This window comes from Pseudorca crassidens, chromosome 1, assembly GCF_039906515.1.
Source record: "Pseudorca crassidens isolate mPseCra1 chromosome 1, mPseCra1.hap1, whole genome shotgun sequence".
In the NCBI taxonomy this organism is placed as follows: Eukaryota; Metazoa; Chordata; class Mammalia; order Artiodactyla; family Delphinidae; genus Pseudorca; species Pseudorca crassidens.
Genome location: NC_090296.1, coordinates 23,939,362 through 23,962,003, shown reverse-complemented (window position 1 = coordinate 23,962,003; position 22,642 = coordinate 23,939,362). Strand labels below are relative to the sequence as shown.

At 38.1% G+C, this 22,642-nt stretch overlaps 1 protein-coding gene across 19 annotated transcripts in view; it reads left to right on the top strand.

Moving 5' to 3' along the window:
• Positions 1-22,642, top strand: part of NRXN3 (neurexin 3) — a 1,691,100-nt gene that overhangs the window by 1,512,592 nt on the left and 155,866 nt on the right. For 11 of the 19 annotated variants that reach the window (XM_067728949.1, XM_067729008.1, XM_067728981.1 and 8 more), the window contains one exon: positions 12,434-12,523. The exons of the other annotated variants lie outside the window; for them this stretch is intronic. In XM_067728949.1, coding sequence (XP_067585050.1) covers positions 12,434-12,523 — 90 coding nt within the window. The remainder of the gene's footprint in view (positions 1-12,433; positions 12,524-22,642) is intronic. 19 annotated transcript variants of the gene reach the window in all.

Here is a 22,642-nt window from a genome sequence, read left to right as displayed (position 1 = left end):
AATAAATACATTTAAATTTAAAATAGCCTACAGACCTTTAGACATATTCTTCAGGTAACCAGGATTTATTATCATGTATTTAATGTCATATTAAGTGACTGAAAGAAGGAAGTCATTAATATTTTATTTATATGCCTCACATTTGTAGGTTTTCAGAGATTATGAGAACTTTAGTAACCATCTAACCGTCAAAGCTAATAAGTTAATCATTTATTAGAGTCAGGATACCTGCCTCTGTTTGAGGCAGCAGTAGTCATCAATTTCACGAGTATTCTTGAGCACTTAAGATGTGTCAGTGTTTGGTGTCATTGTGTGTTAGGGAGGGGATTGTGTGTAGGATGGTGTAAAAGGATTGTTTAAACAAAAAACAACAAAACCTTGTTAAGGTGATTATAATTTCACACCAAAGGAAAAAAACCACGCCCGCAAGAACTGATGCAGTGTAGGATAGTGGAGACTAGGTGGCAGGTAAATATTTGAAATGTGTCCATAATTTTACATAATCATTGACCACTTTCTTAAAAGTGGGGGGAAAACAGCCCTAATTTTTTAAAAAAATGCTGTTCTGCCTATGACATTTATAATATGAACTAATATTTGAGTCATGACATAAACTGTGATATACTTCTAATTATTGGCAAATATGTGTTGCTTGAGTTGCCAGTCAAAGCACTTAGCAGTGTTAGTTGTCCTTTCTCTTTATTGAACCCCTTAGTCGCTAAATTTTGGTCATTTTTAATGCTTTTCTCTAGAGTCTAACTGCCATTGACATGCTGAAATAATACTATTCTGATGCCAGCTGTTAAGGCCCAGGAAAATGACTTTTAAACTCATCCATGAATTTATAAAGGCTGCTTTTTGTAATCCATGAGCTTTAAAAAGGGGCTGAAGATGCAGTGCCTGATTTTAAAAGCCAAGGTTGCAAGGCAGGAATGCGTTTTGTCTCATTTGGGTCTTTAATTCAATGCTTTGCTTTGTTTTTATTTTGTATTGTAGGAAGTGTGAGGGGGAATATCCTTCTATTCTACCTAGGTAAAGCCATTCATAACCAGAGATTATTTGTACCCCGCAAGAACATAAACGGTTTGGTTTGGTTGGGTTTAGAAGGCTGGGGTTAGTGAAGGCAGTGTTTGCTCCGAAAAAGAGAAGGCAATCCTGCAAGGTTTCCCATGAAACCATTTGAGGACTAAGAAATCCATTGGTGGGGGTGGGGTTAGTGTTCCAGGATATCTTACCAGTAAGTCCAACCTGCTTTTCTTACCAACTGTCTGTCCATCCATCGTTTAAATAGTGATGGCCCCGTATTACCTGTAGAGTCAACCTCTACTATTCTCCCTCCCTTTTCTTAGTCTAAGTCTAGAAATGGATGGAGATCAGAGAAGAATCAATCTTCTCTAGTTTTCCCATCCTGTTCCAACTCCCTCACCCTTGACCTTTCCTTCCCCTCTCATGGAAGCTGCATTATTGCATCCCTTCCCCTTGGACTTGATAATTCTCCCTTTAGAATATGGAAGAGGGCTAAGGATAGATAACAGGGGCCTGTGTCTCCCTGTGTCCATTCCAAGATCCCTAAGGTTTTCCCTAAGCAAACTCCCTTGACTCCCCAGACAGCAGCTGAGTGCTTCCCCACTCCTCCTGATGGGCCTCGATGGAGACCCGCATAGGGGAGGGTGCTTCGTTGACCCCTTCTCAGCTTTCCTGTCCTTACTGGATTTCCCGACTTCCTGGCTGTATCATTTAGTGTTTGCTGCATAACAAACCACCCCCAAACTTTATTTATTTATTGGCGTATGTTTCTGTGGATCAGGTGGGTGTTTTTTCTGTTGCAGGCTGGCTTGGATGGAGCTAGATGATCTTGATGGCCTCACTCACACATCCGGGGGCTCAAGTGAGCTGACTGGGCTGGAAGGGTAGGCTTGGGTGGCTGGGGTTTCTCTTCTTGTGGTCTTTCATCTTCCAGGAGCCCAGACCAGCTTCCTTCATATGGCTGTTTCAGGCTTCATCAGCATAAGCGGGCAAGCACCAACATGCAAGGGCTGTTCAAACGTCTGCTTCCATCACACTTACTAGTATGCCCTGTGCCGAACAAAGCAAGTCTCAGAGCCAATCAAGAATCAAGGGGTGGAAAAATAGATGTACATCTGATGGGAGGAGTGACAAAGTCCCACTGCAAAGGGGCATGGATATCGGAATGGGATTATAGCTATTTTGCAACTTAACACACTAGCAGAGAGCTTGGAAAAGGCTCTCATTATTACAATCTATTTTCCTCTTAAACTTTCTCCCTCTCAACCCTCAAGGCCTCAAACTGAGGTTGGAAACTGATGATTTTTAGTGAGGAATTGTCCTTTTTTTTTTCTTTCTTTCGGATATGACATTTTGGAATTAATCTTGGTTCTTCCTGCCATATCACATTATTTTCTTTTTTCTTTTTCCCCCCTCATTACCTCTTATTATTCTGCCTTAAATTGAGTTAATGGTGTTTTAAAAAATTAAATGTCCATTTAAAATTTTTCTAATCCATCTTTTTTTTCTATTCCTCCTTGGATGCTTTCAGATACTTTATCTGCCTTTGTTTGGGGTATTTATGATATATTAGTGTTATCTATAAAATGTGTTTTATTTGTATAGGCTATGTTCTCCCTTTCATTTATTTTCTTTTCTGCTTTTTTTTTTTTTTAACAAAGTCAGTTATGTTATAAAAACAGCCCCCATGCTGATCTATACTTTTCTCTAGATATTTTCTCTGAGCTGAATACGTTGTTATTTATCATCATCCTTTGTTTGTGGCCAGATTTGAAGCCATGCTTCAGTTCTCACAAACAAATCAATTTGAATTAATTTGCCAAGCAGAGTTAACAAGCCGAGGCATTGCATGAATTTAAGATACAGTACAGCAACCGCATTCCCTGAGGTTATTCCTTCACTGGGAACATTTTGATTCTTGTACCACATTGTAGTCGCGTATACCTGACCTTTGAATGTTGCACTAAATGATGCATGGCTGCCAACTGGTTCATATTTTGAAAAGCCTTGGAAAGGCCACATAACCAAACAAATCAGGAGTATAGACAATTCTTTAATTAATACCTTTGTGGGGGAAGAGTGGTCTTCAAGACATACACTCTCTGATGCTTTTCCTATTCTAGAAATCCTGTGGCTAATGATGTTCTAAGTGAAAGTTTGAGAAACATATTTCTTAGATGATCTTTGAGGTCCCCTCGACCTTACAAGTGTAGATTCCTCTCAAAATATAAACTGTAAGGTCCAATGACCTCTACTCCTAGAAACTGCTTTATAATTATGAAACACAAAAAAAATTTGCGGGAATTCCCTGGTGGTCCAGTGGTAAAGAATCCTCCTTCCCATGCAAGGGACGCGGGTTCGATCCCTGGTCGTTGGGGAACTAAGATCCCACATGCCGAGGGGCAACTAAGCCCGTGCGCCATAACCACTGACCTTGCGCGCCTCAACGAGAGGTCCCGCCTGCCGCAAACTACAGAGCCCACGTGCCCTGGAGCCCACCTGCCACAACTAGAGAAGAGAAAATCCCCACGCCGCAACTAGAGAGAAGGCCGCGCACCGCAACGAAAGAACCCACATGCCTCAACGAAGATCCCACGTGCCGCAACTAAGACCCGACACAGCCGAAAACAAAAAACAAAATTGCTTAAGAGGGACCTCAGTGGTTATGTGGACTCTCCCTCCCCCTCAGCCCTCCACCTCCACAGGTCCCCAACAAGTTCTCTAGCAAGAAGAATCTCCTTCAGACCGTAAAGGCTGGTGCAAACACGTAGGAAAATGCAGTCCTCCTAAAAGGTGGGGAAATGGTAATAGAGTTCCTCGAAGGAGCTCAAATCTCTGGGTCTTAGATGAGTAGTGTTCCAGGATGCTGAAGAAATTTGGACTCTAAGCCCTTGTTCATGTTTACCCAGAAGTAATGATGGGAGTCAGAATAGAAAACTGGTTTGGGAAAAGTGTTCTAAATTTTACATTGTCCAAAACAATGTGTCTCAAAATTGGAACCAATATGTAAAAATTCTCATGTGTTTTATTGGACAGATAAGTTGGTATACATTTAACCATATTTAACAAAAAATATGGTGATGGCCTGGGCTCTTCAAAACAAGTCTTACCTAAATAGTCTCAATTCCCTTTGGAGAGCATTAGCAAATTGGCACATGAGGAATATGTTATAGATAGAGCGTATGTTCATTTCCTCGAAAGAGTATAATGTAAGGCGAGCTATGAGAGCCTCTTAAGGAGATCTGCCTCTGGTTGAACTGAAATGCTCAGATGAAGCTCTCTAGTTATTCTGTATCTATTGCTGTATAACAAATTACCCCAAAATTTAGTGGCTTCAAACAGCTAACATTTATTATCTCACAGTTTCTGCAGGTCAGGATTTAGTAACAACTTAGTCGAGTGGTTCTGTATCAAAGTGTCTGATGGATTAACATTACTCATCTATTGACTAGGGCTACAGTCATCTCAAGGCTTACCTAGGTCTGAAGGATCTGGTGGCCTCAGTTCCTTGACATGTGGGTGGCTTAAGTGTCCTTACGACACAACAGTAGCTTCCCCAGAGTGAGCCATCAGAGAGGGAGTGGGAGGAAGTCACAGTGCCTTTTCTGATCTAGTCTCTAAAATGAGTCGCACATTGTTAATTCCACCATATCCTATTCTTTAGAACTGAGTTACTAAATCCAGCCCAGTTGGAGAATCAAGTTCTACCTCTCGCAGAGGGGAGTTTTAAAGCATTTGTAAACGTTTTAAAGTCACCACATAATCCTCCTGTTCTGTAAAATTTTCAGAGTCTGGCATGAATGTACAAAAGATATGCTTATCACGCTTGCAAGATGGCACAAAACTAAGAAAGGTATCTCCTACAGGAAATAAAAGGCCTAGAGTGGAACATTTTCTTATCAGGTTGGAATGCTGTTATAAAACAAAAAAGAATAAATTTAATATAATTAAAGTCCTGCTTTGAAGCTCATAAAGTATACTGTGTGAAAGCAAGATGGCACAAACTTTTTGGGAAGCAATTTAATTGGAAACTGCCTTGGGCTTAAGTTGGAAATAAGCCTACTGTGTGACTGTGCTGTGTTGTGTTGTTTAGACAACTGTTGTAAACCAGCATATTCACCAGGTCAGGGGTGGGTGGTGCGTGGGAGAGTGATTGTTATTTTTAGATCCCTTGGGAATAACATATTCATTTGTAGGCAGGAGGTTCAAGGTTGGGCTAGAAGACCTATAATTTACAAACACCAGAGACCCCATATGATCTAAGCAGAAATAATACTGTAGCATAAGTTTATTATGGCATCAGCAATGTTGATATTGGTGTGACTTTCCTGTTCACAAGGATGAAAATGTTTCTATTTGTTGCTCATCGAAATTGTCCTTCCAGACCTCCTACCTGTCCTCAGAACTGGGTAGTGACACCACACATTAATGTTTGAATGATTGGAATTTTTCTTTTACCAAATATTCCAGTATTCTGCATTAAAAACATTGAGTTTGATGTCCTCTACATGAGAGGAATGAAAGTGAATGGAAACTGGGGGCGAGTGGGAAGGAAGGCACCTAGAGAGAATTGAATCACCAACATTAAAGAGTAACAGAGAGATTGCACAGAGGGTGGATATGCAGGAAAGAATGGATCATGGGGAAGAATGAGCCCTAGCATGACACCGTGGCTTTTGCAAAAGTGGAAGAAATAAGTGATAAGAAGAAGGACAGCTAGGGGAATGATCTTGAAAGGATCATGTGTCGAAAGGTTGAAGACAGAACATTAAGGTTTTATGTTGAAAAGGAAATTTGAAAAGATTTGACACTAAAAGTTGTGTGGTGAAGTAAATCTTGTTAAGTTTGCCTTCTTTTTAGTTTAACCCTTCTGAATCAGGTACTGTTATAACAATAACAGCAATAGTAACAAATCATATATTGAGCACTTATTTTGTGCCACACACTATGCTAAGTACTTTACAGACACCTAGTTCTCAGTTAATTCTCACAACAGCCCTATGTTGCAGTTATTATTATAACTTTCATTTTATATATGAAGAAACTAAAGCTTAAAGATACACCAAGACATAGGTATACTTAATGTGTTTACCAGGAAGGAACTAGACAAAAGCCAGGTTGAAATTGACTAGCCTAGCTCCAGGGCATATTTTGGAATAATTATAGAAGGCAAAGAGTGACACCATTTGAGGAAGGAAAGCAAATTTTATAATCAGTTTTGTTTTGTTAATTTATAGCATGTCATTTTTGAAAGTGGATCTTAAAGAGTAAGTTCTAGACAGACCTATGATCATGAAGAAAGTTCCATTAGATTACTTGGAAATAGTTTCTTAAACTATGAAAGCAAATAAAGATATTTTGGTCACCTGGGCCTTGTTTTGTTCATCTTTCTGGGATTGAAAGTATCCTTCATGGATGAGGATAAATAAAAAGTCCAGGATCAATGAGCTTCAGGAAGAGAGTTGAGAATGGCTTCAAAATACAGGGAAAGGATAGGGATTGGTGATATATGGTCCAATTATTGCATCAGGGTAAATTGTCTTTAATATAATAGCACTTCAACAGAAATGGCACTTTGATTTAGATTTGGGAGAAGTTCAATGTTAACGTGTTTGCACACAAACTTGACAAAGCCAAGGAATAGGGGCGTGATCACTTGGATAAGTGGACGTTGAGCTCCAGGGTTACATCTCCAGCACAGTCCCTACTCCCATCCCCTGAAAATGAAAATAAATCACATTTCCAGCCTCTTCCAACTCCCCATGAGCATTCTCGACTGGATTATTACATTTAATTTGTAGAAAATCTTACAAGATAGTTATTATCATCTTCATGTATTTTTTGGAACAGATGAAGAAATAGACATCTAGATTAAGAAAAGTACGCAAGTTCACAGAACTGGTAAATGTCTGAGATAGGACTGCATCTATCCTATTGAGCCATCTTTGCTTAAATAGCTCAACTCCTATAGCCTAGAGATGGTGGATCAATACTATGACTTGAATATGGGAAGGAATTGATAATATGTCTGTCCACATATATTTTCCATTTCCAAACATACCCAGAAGACAGGAGGCAGTGAGCTTCATCAGCCCAGTCAGGGCATTCGTGGGTGACCCCCACTGCTTTCTAGGAGTAAACATCTCATCACTTTGGAAAGGTGGTTCTTGCTGGCTCCTCGAACCACTTAAGTGAGTCTGGAAAAGCTCCCTTATTTAATAATGCCCATGTGCTCTGAGTCTATTAATTTACTTCCCCCAGCTGATCAGTTTTCTACTCCAAGAGATTAATTTCCTTGCCTTGGCACACTAAAGGATCGAGGCTCAGAACATACAAATAGTTCTTTTTTCTTTGGCCCCAAAGGTGTGTTGTGAGGATTAATGAGATGATGCTTATAATTGCATTTTGAGCTCCTTGGTCAAAAGGCACTTTATAAATACAAGATATTAACTCTTGTTGAGTTCCATCCATCACTTACAAGTGGATGAACATTCTAGATGCCCTTCGGGTAGCACAATACCCCCCCCCCCCAATCTGACTCTGAGAGAATTTGTCTGGGTCAACACCAGGAACAAGACCAGTGCAGAGCTCAAAGAATTTCCCCCAGTTCCTGTCCTTAGTGCCTGATGTTTGCTTTGAAACTCACAAAGTGTTCTTTGGGGAGAGAGTCATTCTAAGAACCTCTGAAATGCTGTACTACTTGACTCTGCCCACATTGATTTTCTTTTGCCTCTGGCTCTAATACATAGTATTCATTCTCTGACTGTTCATTAGACCCACGGTCTCATTTTTTAATGTCAACAAAGCAATAAAGAAAGCTTTCCCTTCCTTTACTCCAGACTCAAAACAAAATGCGAAAATACCTCTGGCATTAATTTTGCACAGATGAATGTTGCTACGATATTCCTATTAGCATGTCCACATGGTTGACAACCTTTCAGATGGTATTAATGGTCTACCTGCAAGAAAGCATTTTCGGCCAGCCCAGTGCAACTTGCCAGAACCTTTAAGCCACTCTTCCTCAGCTTAGCAGCAGTATATCATCATTACCTGTAGCTGGACCAAGAAATCGCATTTGTCGATGTCTGAATTGCTCTTTTACTTTCAGTGGTTTTAGAAACCAACTTTGTTTTGGAAATGGGGTTAGCTGAGTATATTTTAGAAGATACAGAAATATAAAAAGCAACAACCAACTAGGGTCTGTTCATCTTTGGATGGTAACCTTTGTGGCACCAAATGTAATACGGTCACCTTTTGAATGGAGGCCTGGAAAAGTTCTGAGACCATGGAAGCACACCATGGAATTAACATGCTTTCTTCTGATTATTAAGAAAGAGTTGAATCATGTTAATAATAGTTTAAATAAATTGGATGTTTTTTCATATCCCAGGTTCTGTATATGCTCTACCTCTTAATATCCTATACCAAGTCCTGTGGTGAATTCGGAAGTGGGGAAACTGGGACTATGTGACTTGCACAAGGTCAAGTAGCTACTAAAGTTAAAACTCAAAGCCAGGTTTGTCTCCAAAGCCCATGGTCATAGCTCCTATGCTGTACTGATTATGGTTTTAAGAAAATTAGTATAACTTCTAATGAATAGGATCTATGTTTGAACCAACAGAGTGTAAAAGTTATTTTCTGTGCAATACAAGAGTTCTCTCTATCTTTAAGTTTTTCAACTGAAAGAATTTTTACTTCTTTGGGGTCATCAACAAGTTTCCAGATTACTTCTTTGGGACCTTAAAGAGGGACTAATGTATTGGGAAGCTATTCAAGGGTCAACTTGCTTTCTTTGTCTTATCTTCTCTGTTCTCTTTTCCTTTTATCCTAAATGGATTAGCCCACATATAGTCAATGTGAGCTGTTTTTGCATAAAGGTTGCAGCTATGTGTATGAACCAGTTGGGCCTCAGTAATTTTACCTCAGAGCATTCTGCTCTTCACGATATTATAATTCAACAGTGCATATTGTATGTGTCTCCAGGAGCTGAAATATTTGATAACAGAACCAATAGTACAAAAGCAAATGACAATAGGAGGTCAATTGTATAAAAAAATGGATGGAGAAACACACACACACACACACACACACACACACACACACACACACACACACACACACACACACACCCCTCTAACCTTTTTCAGTATAATAGAATGAAATATGGCTAATACTTTTTTTTCTAAAATTTAGTTCCAAGTAGTTGAGTGTCACATCCACATAAGTAATTTAAGAACTGTCTATTTGAAGATGTCATTGTGCAATTTATAGATTTCTCAGCGTGGTTGAGAACTGCAATCATTACATTTTTGGCGTATAATTAGTAATATACATATGCCTTTTTTTAGTGACATTATGACATTACTATTCATAAGGCCATTCCTTCTTGAGGATAGCATCACTTTCTTTTGAAGAATTGATTTTAGTCTGTGTTTAAATGTTCATACTGGCTGCTATATGAAATGTACAACTAAATGTCATTAAGGATTTAATATGAATGTATATGGATTTGATGAGGTTTGCTAAGCTTTCAGAGTAGTCCCTGTGTTTGAATTCTGGTATGTAGAAGGTTGTTTGCTCTTCAGTCAGTATAGCAAATGGGGCTCGGGGCAAATGAACTCATTCTCATGCACATGTTTCTAAAACATTTCTCACTAATGTTTGAGATAAATTAAAATTAAAAACCAACAAGAACATGAAAAGAGACTAAGAACGATGTTAATGTGGCAATTTAAACCAATTTGGTTTTCCAAATGGCCTTCCATCTTTCACAACTTTTAACAGTATGCAAGATCGCTATCCCTAGTGCTAGATACTATCAGTCTGGCATGGAAAACTTAAAACTTTTTTCTAAATGTCTTTTAAGCTGAGATGGAGAAGAATGACTCTCTGTCTTTCACTTTCTGAAGGGTCTAAGGTTGAATCGTGGCTATGCTGTCCTCCCAACATATCACTTACTGATTCTCCTACATTGTTTCTTAGTTTTCTAGCCAGTCCCATGTCCTAATATGATTGTCTGTGGAGCTTTATGCTTGACAGAGAGTGGATGGGCGGGAGGGTGCTTAGGAGGACCAAGACTCATATGTTTGGGGAAGAAGTAAGTCAATGCAGCTTCTTAATGAAGTTGGTACACATAGAGCTGTCAGTTTGGAGCGTTGGGTACTTATGATTTTGTCTTGCACGTTATGAAGAATAGTTAGCTTTATATTTGCTATTGACTTCACCAATCCATTCCACAGTGAGTGGAACAGAGGTCATTACTATACTTAATATTGTAGCCAATGACAGTTACAGAAAACCCAAAGTAATAGAACATATTCAAGGTGAACCTGGCTTTATCCATTTGCCATTTCTCAGTATGTTGTGACTAAAACTTGAGAGGTCAGAGCTTATGAAGATGGATGACATCCCTTGTGTATCTGTCTCCTGTAGGGTAGAATTAAGAGTTATAGAGATATAGGTTCTTTTCAGAAAAGTGCATGTTCCTTTTCTATTAGGACATGTGAAAATTTACCCAACTTTATTTTGGATTAGTAGAATTCTGTGTACCCAGATCTACCAGGATGATCATTATAATGATCTCTACGTGGTATTTACGTTAACAGGTAAAATTAACTTTTTTCACCTTGGACTTATTGAAACACCAAGAAGTTAAGATACCTTTCTGGTTTTCCTCCTAGCTTACACCCTGTCTTTTTTTCTTCTGTGAGAAATAACATTTTGAGGAAAACTTTAAATTATATACTGTAATCCAAAACTGTTAACTGTTCTTTCCATTCATTGCACTTTATCCTTTGATATGTTAATATGTTAGGCTTTATGCCAGGCAGATAGGGTCCCATAATGTAGGCTGGGAACAGATCCATGGTCACCTCTTTCATGAGCTTTTTGTTTGTTTTTATTCCTGGATAGTAAGAATAATGAGTCAGCTCCTTAGAATAATTTGTTCAAAGGAGAAATGCATGGGGAATCTTTTAAATATCTCCCAATATTGCCACCCCTTCGCCATCCCATTCCTCACATGAGGCAGGTACTAGTTTAGCCACATGTGGAATCTTCTCTGCCAGTGAAAACTCCTCTGTGAAGATGACCCTGAGATGGAAATGCCAGGGCAAGCTTCTGTTCACCTGATGCTATATTCAATCCTAATAATCTTTCTAGCTTTTAGACTCTTTATAAATGGTTTCCAAGCCACCTGTCTTGAGAATTTGATTTCACCTTCAATGTTGGTGATTTGGATTGGGCTTCCTGAAGTTCCAATACTGTAAGGCTATGAGTCAAAAGTAATTTAGAATTCACCGGTTTCTGCTTGATCACTATGAGGTTGGTTGACAAGACAGAGCAGTTCCCAAAGCATGGCTTCATTATTTTGTGATTTGAAGCATATTCATTAGGGGTATATGTTCACAACACCACTCTCCATGTCTGTGCTAATTAGACAAACCATCCAGGGGTGGTAGCAACATTTATGAAAGGAAGAAAGAGGCATACTAACAGTTAAAAGCATTATGTTTGATCCTTGAAACTGATTAGATATTTCATGCTTGGAAGAAGTATCCCTAACAGGCTTTATGAATGGATGTGTATTCAGGAAGGACCTCTCCTAGGAAGGAAAGAGAGAGAGACTAGGTAGACATATAAAACCTGTGTCTGTTAGTACTAATAAAATATAGGTACTCAGAAGTCTGAAAATGCTATATCACTATATGTATAGCTGCTTTTATTTACAGATATTTACTTTGGGGTTCCTTCGATTTTAAAATGTGGAACAGATATAGACAAAGAGATAGAGATTAAAAGAGTTACCTGTAATACTCTACCTATTTTACATAGGTGATGGGATGCCAAGCCCCCCTTCATGGAATAGGAAGTTTTCGTTGGCCATCAAGGCTTAAATTGTCTTCTTTGGCTTCCCTCTGCCAGGAAGTAGAGCAGTTGCACACACTTGAGAGGAAAATAAGGACGTGCATGGCCCCATGCTTCTGATCAGATACAGTAGAGTGAGTGTGGAACATGCATGACTAAGACACTGAGGATCCCCTACCACGTTATGAAGCTGATCTGATACAAGTCAAGGGGATCATTGTTCCTCCATTGACCCAATTAAGGTGTGGTTAGAGTGAGATGGAGAAGAGTGAAGGTAAACCCATTTCTGTAAATAGCCAAACCTCTTCCTGATGCCCATCCCAAGTCACGTTTCCAAAACATACGGAGTACCGCATAGCTAAGAATAACCTGACCTCACATCTGTCAACCAAGGGCAGAGTGACTTCGACTCCACCTCCACTAAAGATAAATGGATATCTATCTCTAAAAACTTCATAAAACGCACCAAAAACCTAGGATGTTTTTGAATGACTTATTGACTTTTCAGATTGTTCTTTAAGCTGTTTTTTAAACTTTAAAGGCAACACTGATAATGAACGCTTCCAAATGGTAAAACAGAAAATCCCCTTCAAATATAACCGGCCCGTAGAGGAGTGGCTGCAGGAAAAAGGTAACTGTCGTTAAAACTTTCATTTTAAAATCATTTGATTCTAAACCCTCATTTTTAAAGCCTGCAAATAAATGTTCCTTAAATGATAATCGCCTGCTGCATAAATGACTGTTTTAATTTTCATTATAATTTGTGTCAGCTTCCACCTGCCGTATGTTGATAAATCATGCTATAATACATCGCCATTAAAATACAGTTAAAGGGACTAACATCTAGCTTTCTATCAGCATGACAACCACAAACAAGAAATTCCAGGCACCTCTAAAAAAGAAATGTATTATGGCAATTTAACCACTGCATGACATTATTTGTTAATTTGTTTTAAATTACCTCTTATACCAGAGCTTTCTAAAGAAATTTCAAAAGAACTTATTAAACTTACATCTTGAGGCTGTTTTGGCTTTACTATCTGTAGCACGGTTAATGACAACAAAAAAATCATAGATTGACTCTTGTAATTTAAACTGCTTAAATAACTGTTATAAGGGGAGCGACTTTTCTTTTTAACATTTGTTTTTAAACAAAGAAAAGAATGAGAAAGATGAATTTTGCCTTTAGAGTTAAACCTACAGAGGCAAATATGTTTCATAAGAAGTTAATGGTGTCCTAGTTGCTGACTGAAACTAAAAAAATAAACAAACTTATTCTACACTTTGGTTGTGTATTCGATATTTATGCAACAAAAGTGTACGTGGTTGAAAAAGGAAAGGTTAATGGAAGGCAAAACAGCAGTTTCTCATTTGCTGAAAAAAACAACCACTTTGTTAATAAAAGAGGGCAGCGGTTATACCCGATGTTAGAATTTTCTGTGTAGCTCCTATTTATTAGGAAGTGAATTATTGTCTTTCAATGACGAAAAATTTTTGTCTTTAAGAAGCTATTTACTCTGTTCTTTCCTGAGCCAGTATAAGCTACTCTTGTAGCTTAAGTGAGTTTTATTTTAAGTAGACATTAAGTGAGTTTTTAAAATATGTAGAGATTTGATTGAGTTATTTATAAATAGTAATGAGGTATATTAATATGCAACTTAAAAAATAAAGGACTACTACAGTTGTAAGTTGAGTGAAAACATTCAGACCTTTAAACACGGAAAATCCTCACTGAGTCTTAACTGTTTGCCCTGTTTTTAACGTACGTGGTCTAATTAAAAATAAATTAAGAATAACTCTAAAAAGCAAATAATTTTGTTTAGTAATCACCAGCTCATAAAGTCCCTTTAACATTAAAGATGATGACTGCCTCACTTCTTAAAAAGGAAAAGACAACTAGATGCATGTCTGAGTCTCATGTGCCTGAGAGAATTTTTTTGTTTCTTTCAATTTTATGTTAATAATATTTTATTTTACTCCATTGCCTTTTGAAGTCTAAGTTCAGTAGCATGCCAGGCATTTTCATTTGTATAAATCATTATAAAGTTACTAGTAGGCTTTTAGTTTTCCTTCCAATAGCATTGTTATCAGTTGGCTTTCATATAGAAGGATGCTTCCAAACACACAACAAAAGTTGAGTTGGTGGGACAGGGATAGGGGTGGTTTGGGCGGAAGGGAGGGAGGAATTCCAGTTTCTTAACTGAATATGTATATGTTTATATATGCTAATAATATTGAAAAGAATTATTTGCAAACTGGGAAGTTCTCTCTTCTATGTTATTTTAACCAAAATTACTTTTTTGTTTGATTTTGGTAAGTAACATTTATTCGTTCTGTTGCTTTACCTCTTCCTCTGTCTAGGTAACTTTCCCTTCAAAAGAAATAGAAAATGTATACCAAAAGACCTTGTAAGGACAATAAGTAAAACAGGGTAAATTCAGAAAGATGATTAGGCAGAGGTATTAGGAAGTAGCTGGAATCCTCTTTGGAGTTACTTCTGTCATTGGGGAAGAGATCTGGGTCACAGCATTCCCAAGTCTGTTTTCTGGCTCTGTCTGCTATTGACTGACTTTCTGACCTTAGACAATCCACTTAACCTCTTTATATCTCAGATTTCCCATCTGAGGAGAGGAGAAATAATACTGCCTATTCCCCAAGGGTGTTCTGAGGTTTAATTAATTAGTCTTTGTGCAACACTGACTGGAGACGTGCAAAGATTTAATTTAAGCAGTATGTGAACTTGTTGTCCAAATGAGGTAACAATTAATGACTTTCAAGAGGATGGGCACCCAAAGCAAAACACAAAGTAACCTGCTACAAGCCCTGTACTGGGGTTATAACCAGATTTCGTATTATTGATGATAGAACAATTAATTATCAGACTGGAATAGAGAGATAATAATGGTCGCTCCTTATAAAAAACACGATTGATCATAATGAGGGACAATAAGGAGATCTGGCATTGATTTTGAGAAATCTTGGGCAGATAGTACGACTTTCTCCGGTCAGTCCCTTATATCCTTCATAGGGAGAGGGTAGTGATGATTGTTTCTCACTTATTCACTTAATCCTACTTACCTGAGAGAGATAAATTGATCAGAGGAAGAGATGGCAGGAGACTTGAATATCCCCCTATTCCTTTAGTGCTTGCCAGCTTTACTATTAACCACCTAATCTCAGGTACAGAAGGCTAGGAAAGGGTTTTAAAACATAAGAAAAGCAAACCTAGCCAGAAATAAAACATGAAACAGACAAATAAACAAAGGTCCAGATACTTCCTAGGGCATGATGGAAATCTGAAACACAGGCAGCCTCCTTCCCTATTTCACCCCACCGGTGTCTTGTTCTCAAGAAGTGATTAGTCAGATCTCTCCTTGAAAGGAGGAATAGCCAGAAGTGGAGCAGTGGCTTAATCGTATAGCCCAGGACACATGTCTTGCCTTTCTCCATGCTTGGGTCAGTCTTGAACAATCAAAGACCACTTGCTGGAGTGAACTATGGCAACTGGAATAAAGGAGATCCATCATTTCTTTTCTTTTTTTTTTTTTTTTTTTTTTTACCCTGGCATCTGCGGCCGCAGGCTTGCCCCACATTCCGTACCCCTCCCTCCGCCATGGCCTTAGTGAGCCAGAGCCCCCAAAACAGCTGCTCCTTTTTTTTTTTTAATTTTTAAATTTTATTTTACTTACTTTTTTTATACAGCAGGTTCTTGTTAGTTATGTATTTTATCCACATCAGTGTATACATGTCAATCCCAGTCTCCCAATTCATCCCACCACCACCCGACCCCCTGCCGTTTTCCCCCTTGGTGTCCATAAGTTTGTTCTCTACATCTGTGTCTCAGTTTCTGCCCAGCAAACCGGTTCATCTGTGCCATTTTTCTAGTTTCCACATATATGCGTTAATATACAATAGTTTTCTCTTTCTGACTTACTTCAGTCTGTATGACAGTCTCTAGATCCATCCACGTCTCAACAAATGACCCAATTTTGTTCCTTTTTACGGCTGAGTAATATCCATTGTATATATGTACCACACCTTCTTTATCCATTCATCTGTCGATGGGCATTTATGTTGCTTCCATGACCTGACTATTGTAAATAGTGCAGCAATGAACATTGGGGTGCATGTGACTTTTTAAATTTTTTTTTGCTGTACGCGGGCCTCTCACTGTTGTGGCCTCTCCTGTTGCGGAGCAACAGGCTCCGGATGCGCAGGCTCAACGGCCATGGCTCATGGGCCCAGCCGCTTCACAGCATGTGGGATCCTCCTGGACCGGGGCATGAACCTGCGTCCCCTGCATCGGCAGGCGGACTGTCAACCACTGCGCCACCAGGGAAGCCCGCATGTGACTTTTTGAATTATTGTTTTCTCTGGGTATATGCCCAGTATTGGGATTGCTGGATCATATGGTAATTCTATTTTTACCTTTTTAAGGAACCTCCATACTGTTCTCCATAATGGCTCTATCAATTTACATTCCCACCAACAGTGCAAGAGGGTTCCCTTTTCTCCACACCCTCTCCAGCGTTTGTTGTTTGTAGATTTTCTGATGATGCCCATTCTAACTGTTGTGAGGTGATACCTCATTGTAGTTTTGATTTGCATTTCTCTAATAATTAGTGGTGTTGAGAAGCTTTTCATGCGCTTCTTGGCCATCTGTATGTCTTCTTTGGAGAAATGTCTATTTAGGTCTTCTGCCCATTTTTGGATTGGGTTGCTTGTTTTTTTTAATATTGAGCTGCATGAGCTGTTTATATATATTGGAGATTAATCCTTTGTCCGTTGATTTGTTTGCAAATATTTTCTCCCACTCAGACGGTTGTCTTTTGGTCTTGTTTATGGTTTCCTTTGCTGTGCAAAAGCTTTGAAGTTTCATTAGGTCCCATTTGTTTATTTTTGTTTTTATTTCCATTACTCTAGGAGGTGGATCAAAAAAGATCTTGCTGTGATTTATGTCAAAGAGTGTTCTCCCTACGTTTTCCTCTAAGAGTTTTATAGTGTCCGGTCTTATATTTGGGTCTGTAATCCATTTTGAGTTTATTTTTGTGTATGGTGTTAGGGAGTATTCTAATTTCATTCTTTTTCATGTAGCTGTCCAGTTTTCCCAGCACCACTTATTGAAGAGACTGTCTTTTCTCCATTGTATATCCTTGCCTCCTTTGTCATAGATTAGTTGACCATAGGTGCGTGGGTTTATCTCTGGGCTTTCTATCCTGTTCCATTGATCTATGTTTCTGTTTTTGTGCCAGTACCATATTGTCTTGATTACTGTAGCTTTATAGTATAGTCTGAAGTCAGGGAGCCTGATTCCTCCAGCTCCGTATTTTTCCCTGAACACTGCTTTGGCTATTCGGGGTCTTTTGTGTCTCCATACAAATTTTAAGCTTTTTTGTTCTAGTTCTGTAAAAAATGCCACTGGTAATTTGATAGGGATTGCATTGAATCTGTAGATTGCTTTGGGTAGTGTAGTCATTTTCACAATATTGATTCTTCCAATCCAAGAACATGGTATGTCTCTCCATCTGTTGGTATCATCTTTAATTTCTTTCATCAGTGTCTTATAGTTTTCTGCGTACAGGTCTTTTGTCTCCCTAGGTAGGTTTATTCCTAGGTATTTTATTCTTTTTGTTGCAGAGGTAAATGGGAGTGTTTCCTTAATTTCTCTTTCAGATTTTTCATCATTAGTGTATAGGAATGCAAGAGATTTCTTTGCATTAATTTTGTATCCTGCAAGTTTACCAAATTCATTGATTAGCTCTAGTAGTTTTCTGGTGGCATCTTTAGGATTCTCTATGTATAGTATCATGTCATCTGCAAACAGTGACAGTTTTACTTCTTCTTTTCCAATTTGTATTCCTTTTATTTCTTTTTCTTCCCTGATTGCAGTGGCTAGGACTTCCAAAACTACGTTGACTAATAGTGGTGAGAGTGGACATCCTTGTCTTGTTCCTGATCTTAGAGGAAATGCTTTCAGTTTTTCACCATTGAGAATGATGTTTGCTGTGGGTTTGTCATATATGGCCTTTATTATGTTGAGGTAGGTTGCCGCTATGCCCACTTTCTGGAGAGTTTTTATCACAAATGGATGTTGAATTTTGTCAAAAGCTTTTTCTGCATCTATTGAGATGATCATGTGGTTTTTATTCTTCAATTTGTTAATATGGTGTATCACGTTGATTGATTTGCATATATTGAAGAATCCTTATATCGCTGGGATAAATCCCACTTGATCATGGTGTATGATCCTTTTAATGTGTTGTTGGATTCTGTTTTTTAGTATTAGTATTTTGTTGAGGATTTTGCATCTATGTTCATCAATGATGTTGGTTTTTTCGTGTAGTATCTTTGTCTGGTTTTGGTATCAGGGTGATGGTGGCCTCATAGAATGAGTTTGGGAGTGTTCCTTCCTCTGCAATTTTTTGGAAGAGTTTGAGAAGGATGGGTATTAACTCCTCTCTAAATGTTTGATAGAATTCGCCTGTGAAGCCATCTGGTCCTGGACTTTTGTTTGTTGGAAGATTTTTAATCATAGTTTCAGTTTCATTATTTGTGATTGGTCTGTTCATATTTTCTATTTCTTCCTGGTTCAGTCTTGGAAGGTTATACCTTTCTAAGAATTTGTGCATTTCTTCCAGGTTGTCCATTTTATTGGCATAGAGTTGCTTGTAGTAGTCTCTTAGGATGCTTTGTATTTCTGTGGTGTCTTTTGTAACTGCTCCTTTTTCATTTCTAATTTTATTGATTTGAGACCTCTCCCTCTTTTTCTTGATGAGTCTGGCTAATGGTTTATCAATTTTGCTTATCTTCTCAAAGGACCAGCTTTTAGTTCTATTGATCTTTGCTATTGTTTTCTTTGTTTCTATTTCATTTATTTCTGCTCTGATCTTTATGATTTCTTTCTTTCTGCTAACTTTGGGTTTTGTTTGTTCTTCTTTCCCTAGTTCCTTTAGGTGTAAGGTTAGATTGTTATTTGAGATTTGTCTTGTTTCTTGAGGTAGGTTTGTATAGCTATAAACTTCCCTCTTAGAATGGCTTTGGCTGCATCCCATAGGTTTTGGATCATCGGGGGTTCATTGTCATTTATCTCTAGGTGTTTTTTGATTTCCTCTTTGATTTCTTCAGTGATCTCTTGGTTATTTAGTAATGTATTGTTTAGCCTCCATGTGTTTGTGTTTTTTATGTTTTGTTCCCTGTAATTCATTTCTAATCTCATAGCGTTGTGATCAGAAAAGATGCTTGATATGATTTGTTTTCTTAAATTTACTGAGGCTTGATTTGTGACCCAAGATGTGATCTATCCTGGAGAATGTTCCATGCACACTTGAGATTAAAGTATAATCTGCTGTTTTTGGATGGAATGTCCTATAAATATGAATTAAATCTATCTGGTCTATTGTGTCATTTAAAGCTTCTGTTTCCTTATTTATTTTCATTTTGGATGATCTGTTCATTGGTGTAAGTGAGGTCGAATCTGAATGAGATTCTTGCTGGGTAGAGTAACCTTGGTTGCAGTTTCTTCCCTTATATCACTTTAAATATATCGTGCCTCTCCCTTCCGGCTTGTAGATTTTCTGCTGAGGAATCAGCTGTTTACCTTATGGGAGTTCACTTGTATGTTATTTTTCATTCTTCCCTTGCTGCTTTCAATAATTCTTCTTTGTCTTTAATTTTTACCAATTCGATTACTATGTGTCTCAGTGTGTTTCTCCTTGGGTTTATCCTGTATGGGACTCTGTGCTTCCTGGACTTGCGTGGCTATTTCCTTTCCCATGTTAGGGAAGTTTTCGACTATAATCTCTTCAAATATTTTCTCAGGTCCTTTCTCTCTCTCTTCTCCTTCTGGGACCCCTATAATGTGAATATTGTTGCATTTAATGTTATCCCAGAGGCCTCTTAGGCTGTCTTCATTTCTTTTCATTCTTTTTTCTTTATTCTGTTCTGCAGCAGTGAATTCCACCATTGTGTCTTCCAGGTCACTTATCTGTTCTTCTGTCTCAGTTATTCTGCTATTGATTCCTTCTATTGTAGTTTTCATTTCAGTTATTGTGTTGTTCATCTGTTTGTTTGTTCTTTAATTCTTCTAGGTCTTTGTTAAACATTTCTGGCATCTTCTCGATCTTTGCCTCCATTCTTTTTCCGAGGTCCTGGATCATCTTCACTATCATTATTCTGAAATTTTTTTCTGGAAGGTTGCCTATCTCCACTTCATTTAGTTGTTTTTCTGGGGTTTTATCTTGTTCCTTCATATGGTACATAGCCCTCCGCCTTTTCATCTTGTCTATCTTTCTGTGACTGTGGGTTTTGTTCCACAGGCTGCAGGATTGTAGTTCTTCTTGCTTCTGCTGTCTGACCTCTGGTGGATGAGGCTATCTAAGAGGCTTGTGCAAATTTCCTGATGGGAGAGATTGGTCAGATCCATCATTTCTAACCAGTATAATTCAACTTTGCATTTCAATTCTCTCTGATCTTCTTTTTATTTGTAAGCAAGGGCAGAATAACATCAATAGGAAAATAAGATGAGGACCATTACAGATGTGAAGTACTGTTGTGAATATTAGAAATATAAAATTTTCTACCTGTAATCAGTTATAAGCATTAACTGATTATCAGTTTTTGGCTATATATAAAAAAGGAGATGAATAAGCATTAATATTATGGTTGGCCAACAGTTATGTGAATGGAAGGGATAGCTTGGCACTGAGGTGTAAGATACTGAATTTTAGCCCTAGAGATCTCTTACTAGGCAAATTCTTATTATGTTAACCACTGCAAATGCCTATGCAAGGCCAGGAGCATTTTTTTTTTTTTTTTTTTTTGCGGTACGCGGGCCTGTCACTGCCGTGGCCCCTCCCGTTGCACAGCCCAGGCTCCGGATGCGCAGGCCTAGCGGCCATGGCCCACGGGCGCAGCTGCTCCGCGGCATGTGGGATCCTCCCGGACCAGGGCATGAACCCGCATCCCCTGCATCGGCAGGCAGACCCTCAACCACTGCGCCACCAGGGAAGCCCGGCATTTCTTTTTATAGTAAGCTTAGGGCTCCCAGAATAAAGCTGTTGTCAAAAAATAAACAGTAAAGAGGTATGAGCTCCAGGCCATTAGCCAGTATTATTGGGCATTGAACTTTTTGCTGCATCTTATGTGAGAAATGAGAGGCCAAAGGATAGGCAATGATGCATGTGCACAGGGCACTGAAGGAATTGGTGGGAAAATAATGGAAATCTATTAGACCTATTTGATTGGACCCTTAGGATCTGGGCAATTCTGTTTATCATTAAAGCCAGCAGATTCCATTTCCATGCTCCAGATATTTTTATAGAGATTATTTTCACTATAACAAAATTATCTGTCCAAATCATCATAGTGAAGTGTAGTGTTTGAAGCTTCCAAAGGGGTATTAGTTATAAATCATTCTTGACTAATATGCCCTTAAGCATTGCCCAGTGAGTGGAGCTGGGTCTTGTACAAAGAATTCCCTCTGAGCAGATGCATTTTCCCTTCTCTGTCCCTTCTGTTTCGTCCGTTTTTCTACATTGAGTAGGGACTCCACATTATACACCAGAAATTCAAGGATAGCTACTCACTGTGTAGGCTTAAAGGCCATGTAATAGTGGTAGAGGTTAAGCGCCCAAATATCACAGCATGCCTCTATTCATATTTGAGATTATATGAAAACCTCAGTCTTTAAAAAAATATACTCCCTTTTATTAAAAAGGCAAGTATATCAGAACAGTGTTTCCAGTCATTAATAGCTAAAAATATTCAGGCAATTAGATTAAGAATGAATGAAGTATTGTTTGATCACTGACTAAAATGGAGAAAAATTCAGAAAGGATATATTTAATTCCGTTAAAAAATTTTTCCACCTTTCTCCATATGGAAAAACAGAAGAAAATAATCTGGAGAAATAATAGAATAGAAGGCTCTAACCTTTAAAAGGTATTTAGATTTTTCTGGGAAACATCTCAAACTTAAGAGAGGCTTTTTAAAGTAGGAATAGTTGGGGGGAAGATAAGTTGAGTTACACTATTCTAACCTCTGTTCTACCATCATTTCATTCTGATAGTTTTCTGTCCACAGAAGCATAAATGGTTCCCCAAATGGGAACTTCAAATGAGGTGAGCTACTCTTTGCTTCAATTCATTAGCATACCTCTATATCACTTTAAGGTGTTTTATGTGTAGCTTTTTTCGTTAACACCTATCCCTCCTCTTAAAATTCATTGATTCTGAATGACATTTTTTTTCTTCCCCCTTTTCTCACTGACATGATCAATGCCTACTTATTTTCATATCTCAGAGGGAGATTTAGTTGTGTGACTGTAATCTCTCCCCTCCTCCAAATTAATAAAGATGGGAAATAATCTGTCATAGTGTTTATTAAATAGCAAGTATGGGTAGAATATTATGCATTAGGAAGATTTCTAGGAAATGAGGTGTTTGGTGACCAAAATGTTTATTTTTATAAGTATACAATAAATCCAAGTCTCTTAGCTAGAATCTAAGTTAATTTCAGTTAATTTAATTTAATTATCAGACCTAGTTTTTTAATTCAGTGTTCCGTGTTACCTCACTGAGTCTTTATTTGCCATATATAATTCTTTTTAGTTTTCATTGTGTTACTTTTTAGGTTAAAAAATCAGTACAGTAAGTATTTATGATTTATTATTTTCATCACCTGTTTTTTTTTCTGTCATCCACAACTGCATAACCAGGAAGACTATAATACTGCTCATCATTGAACAAGATTT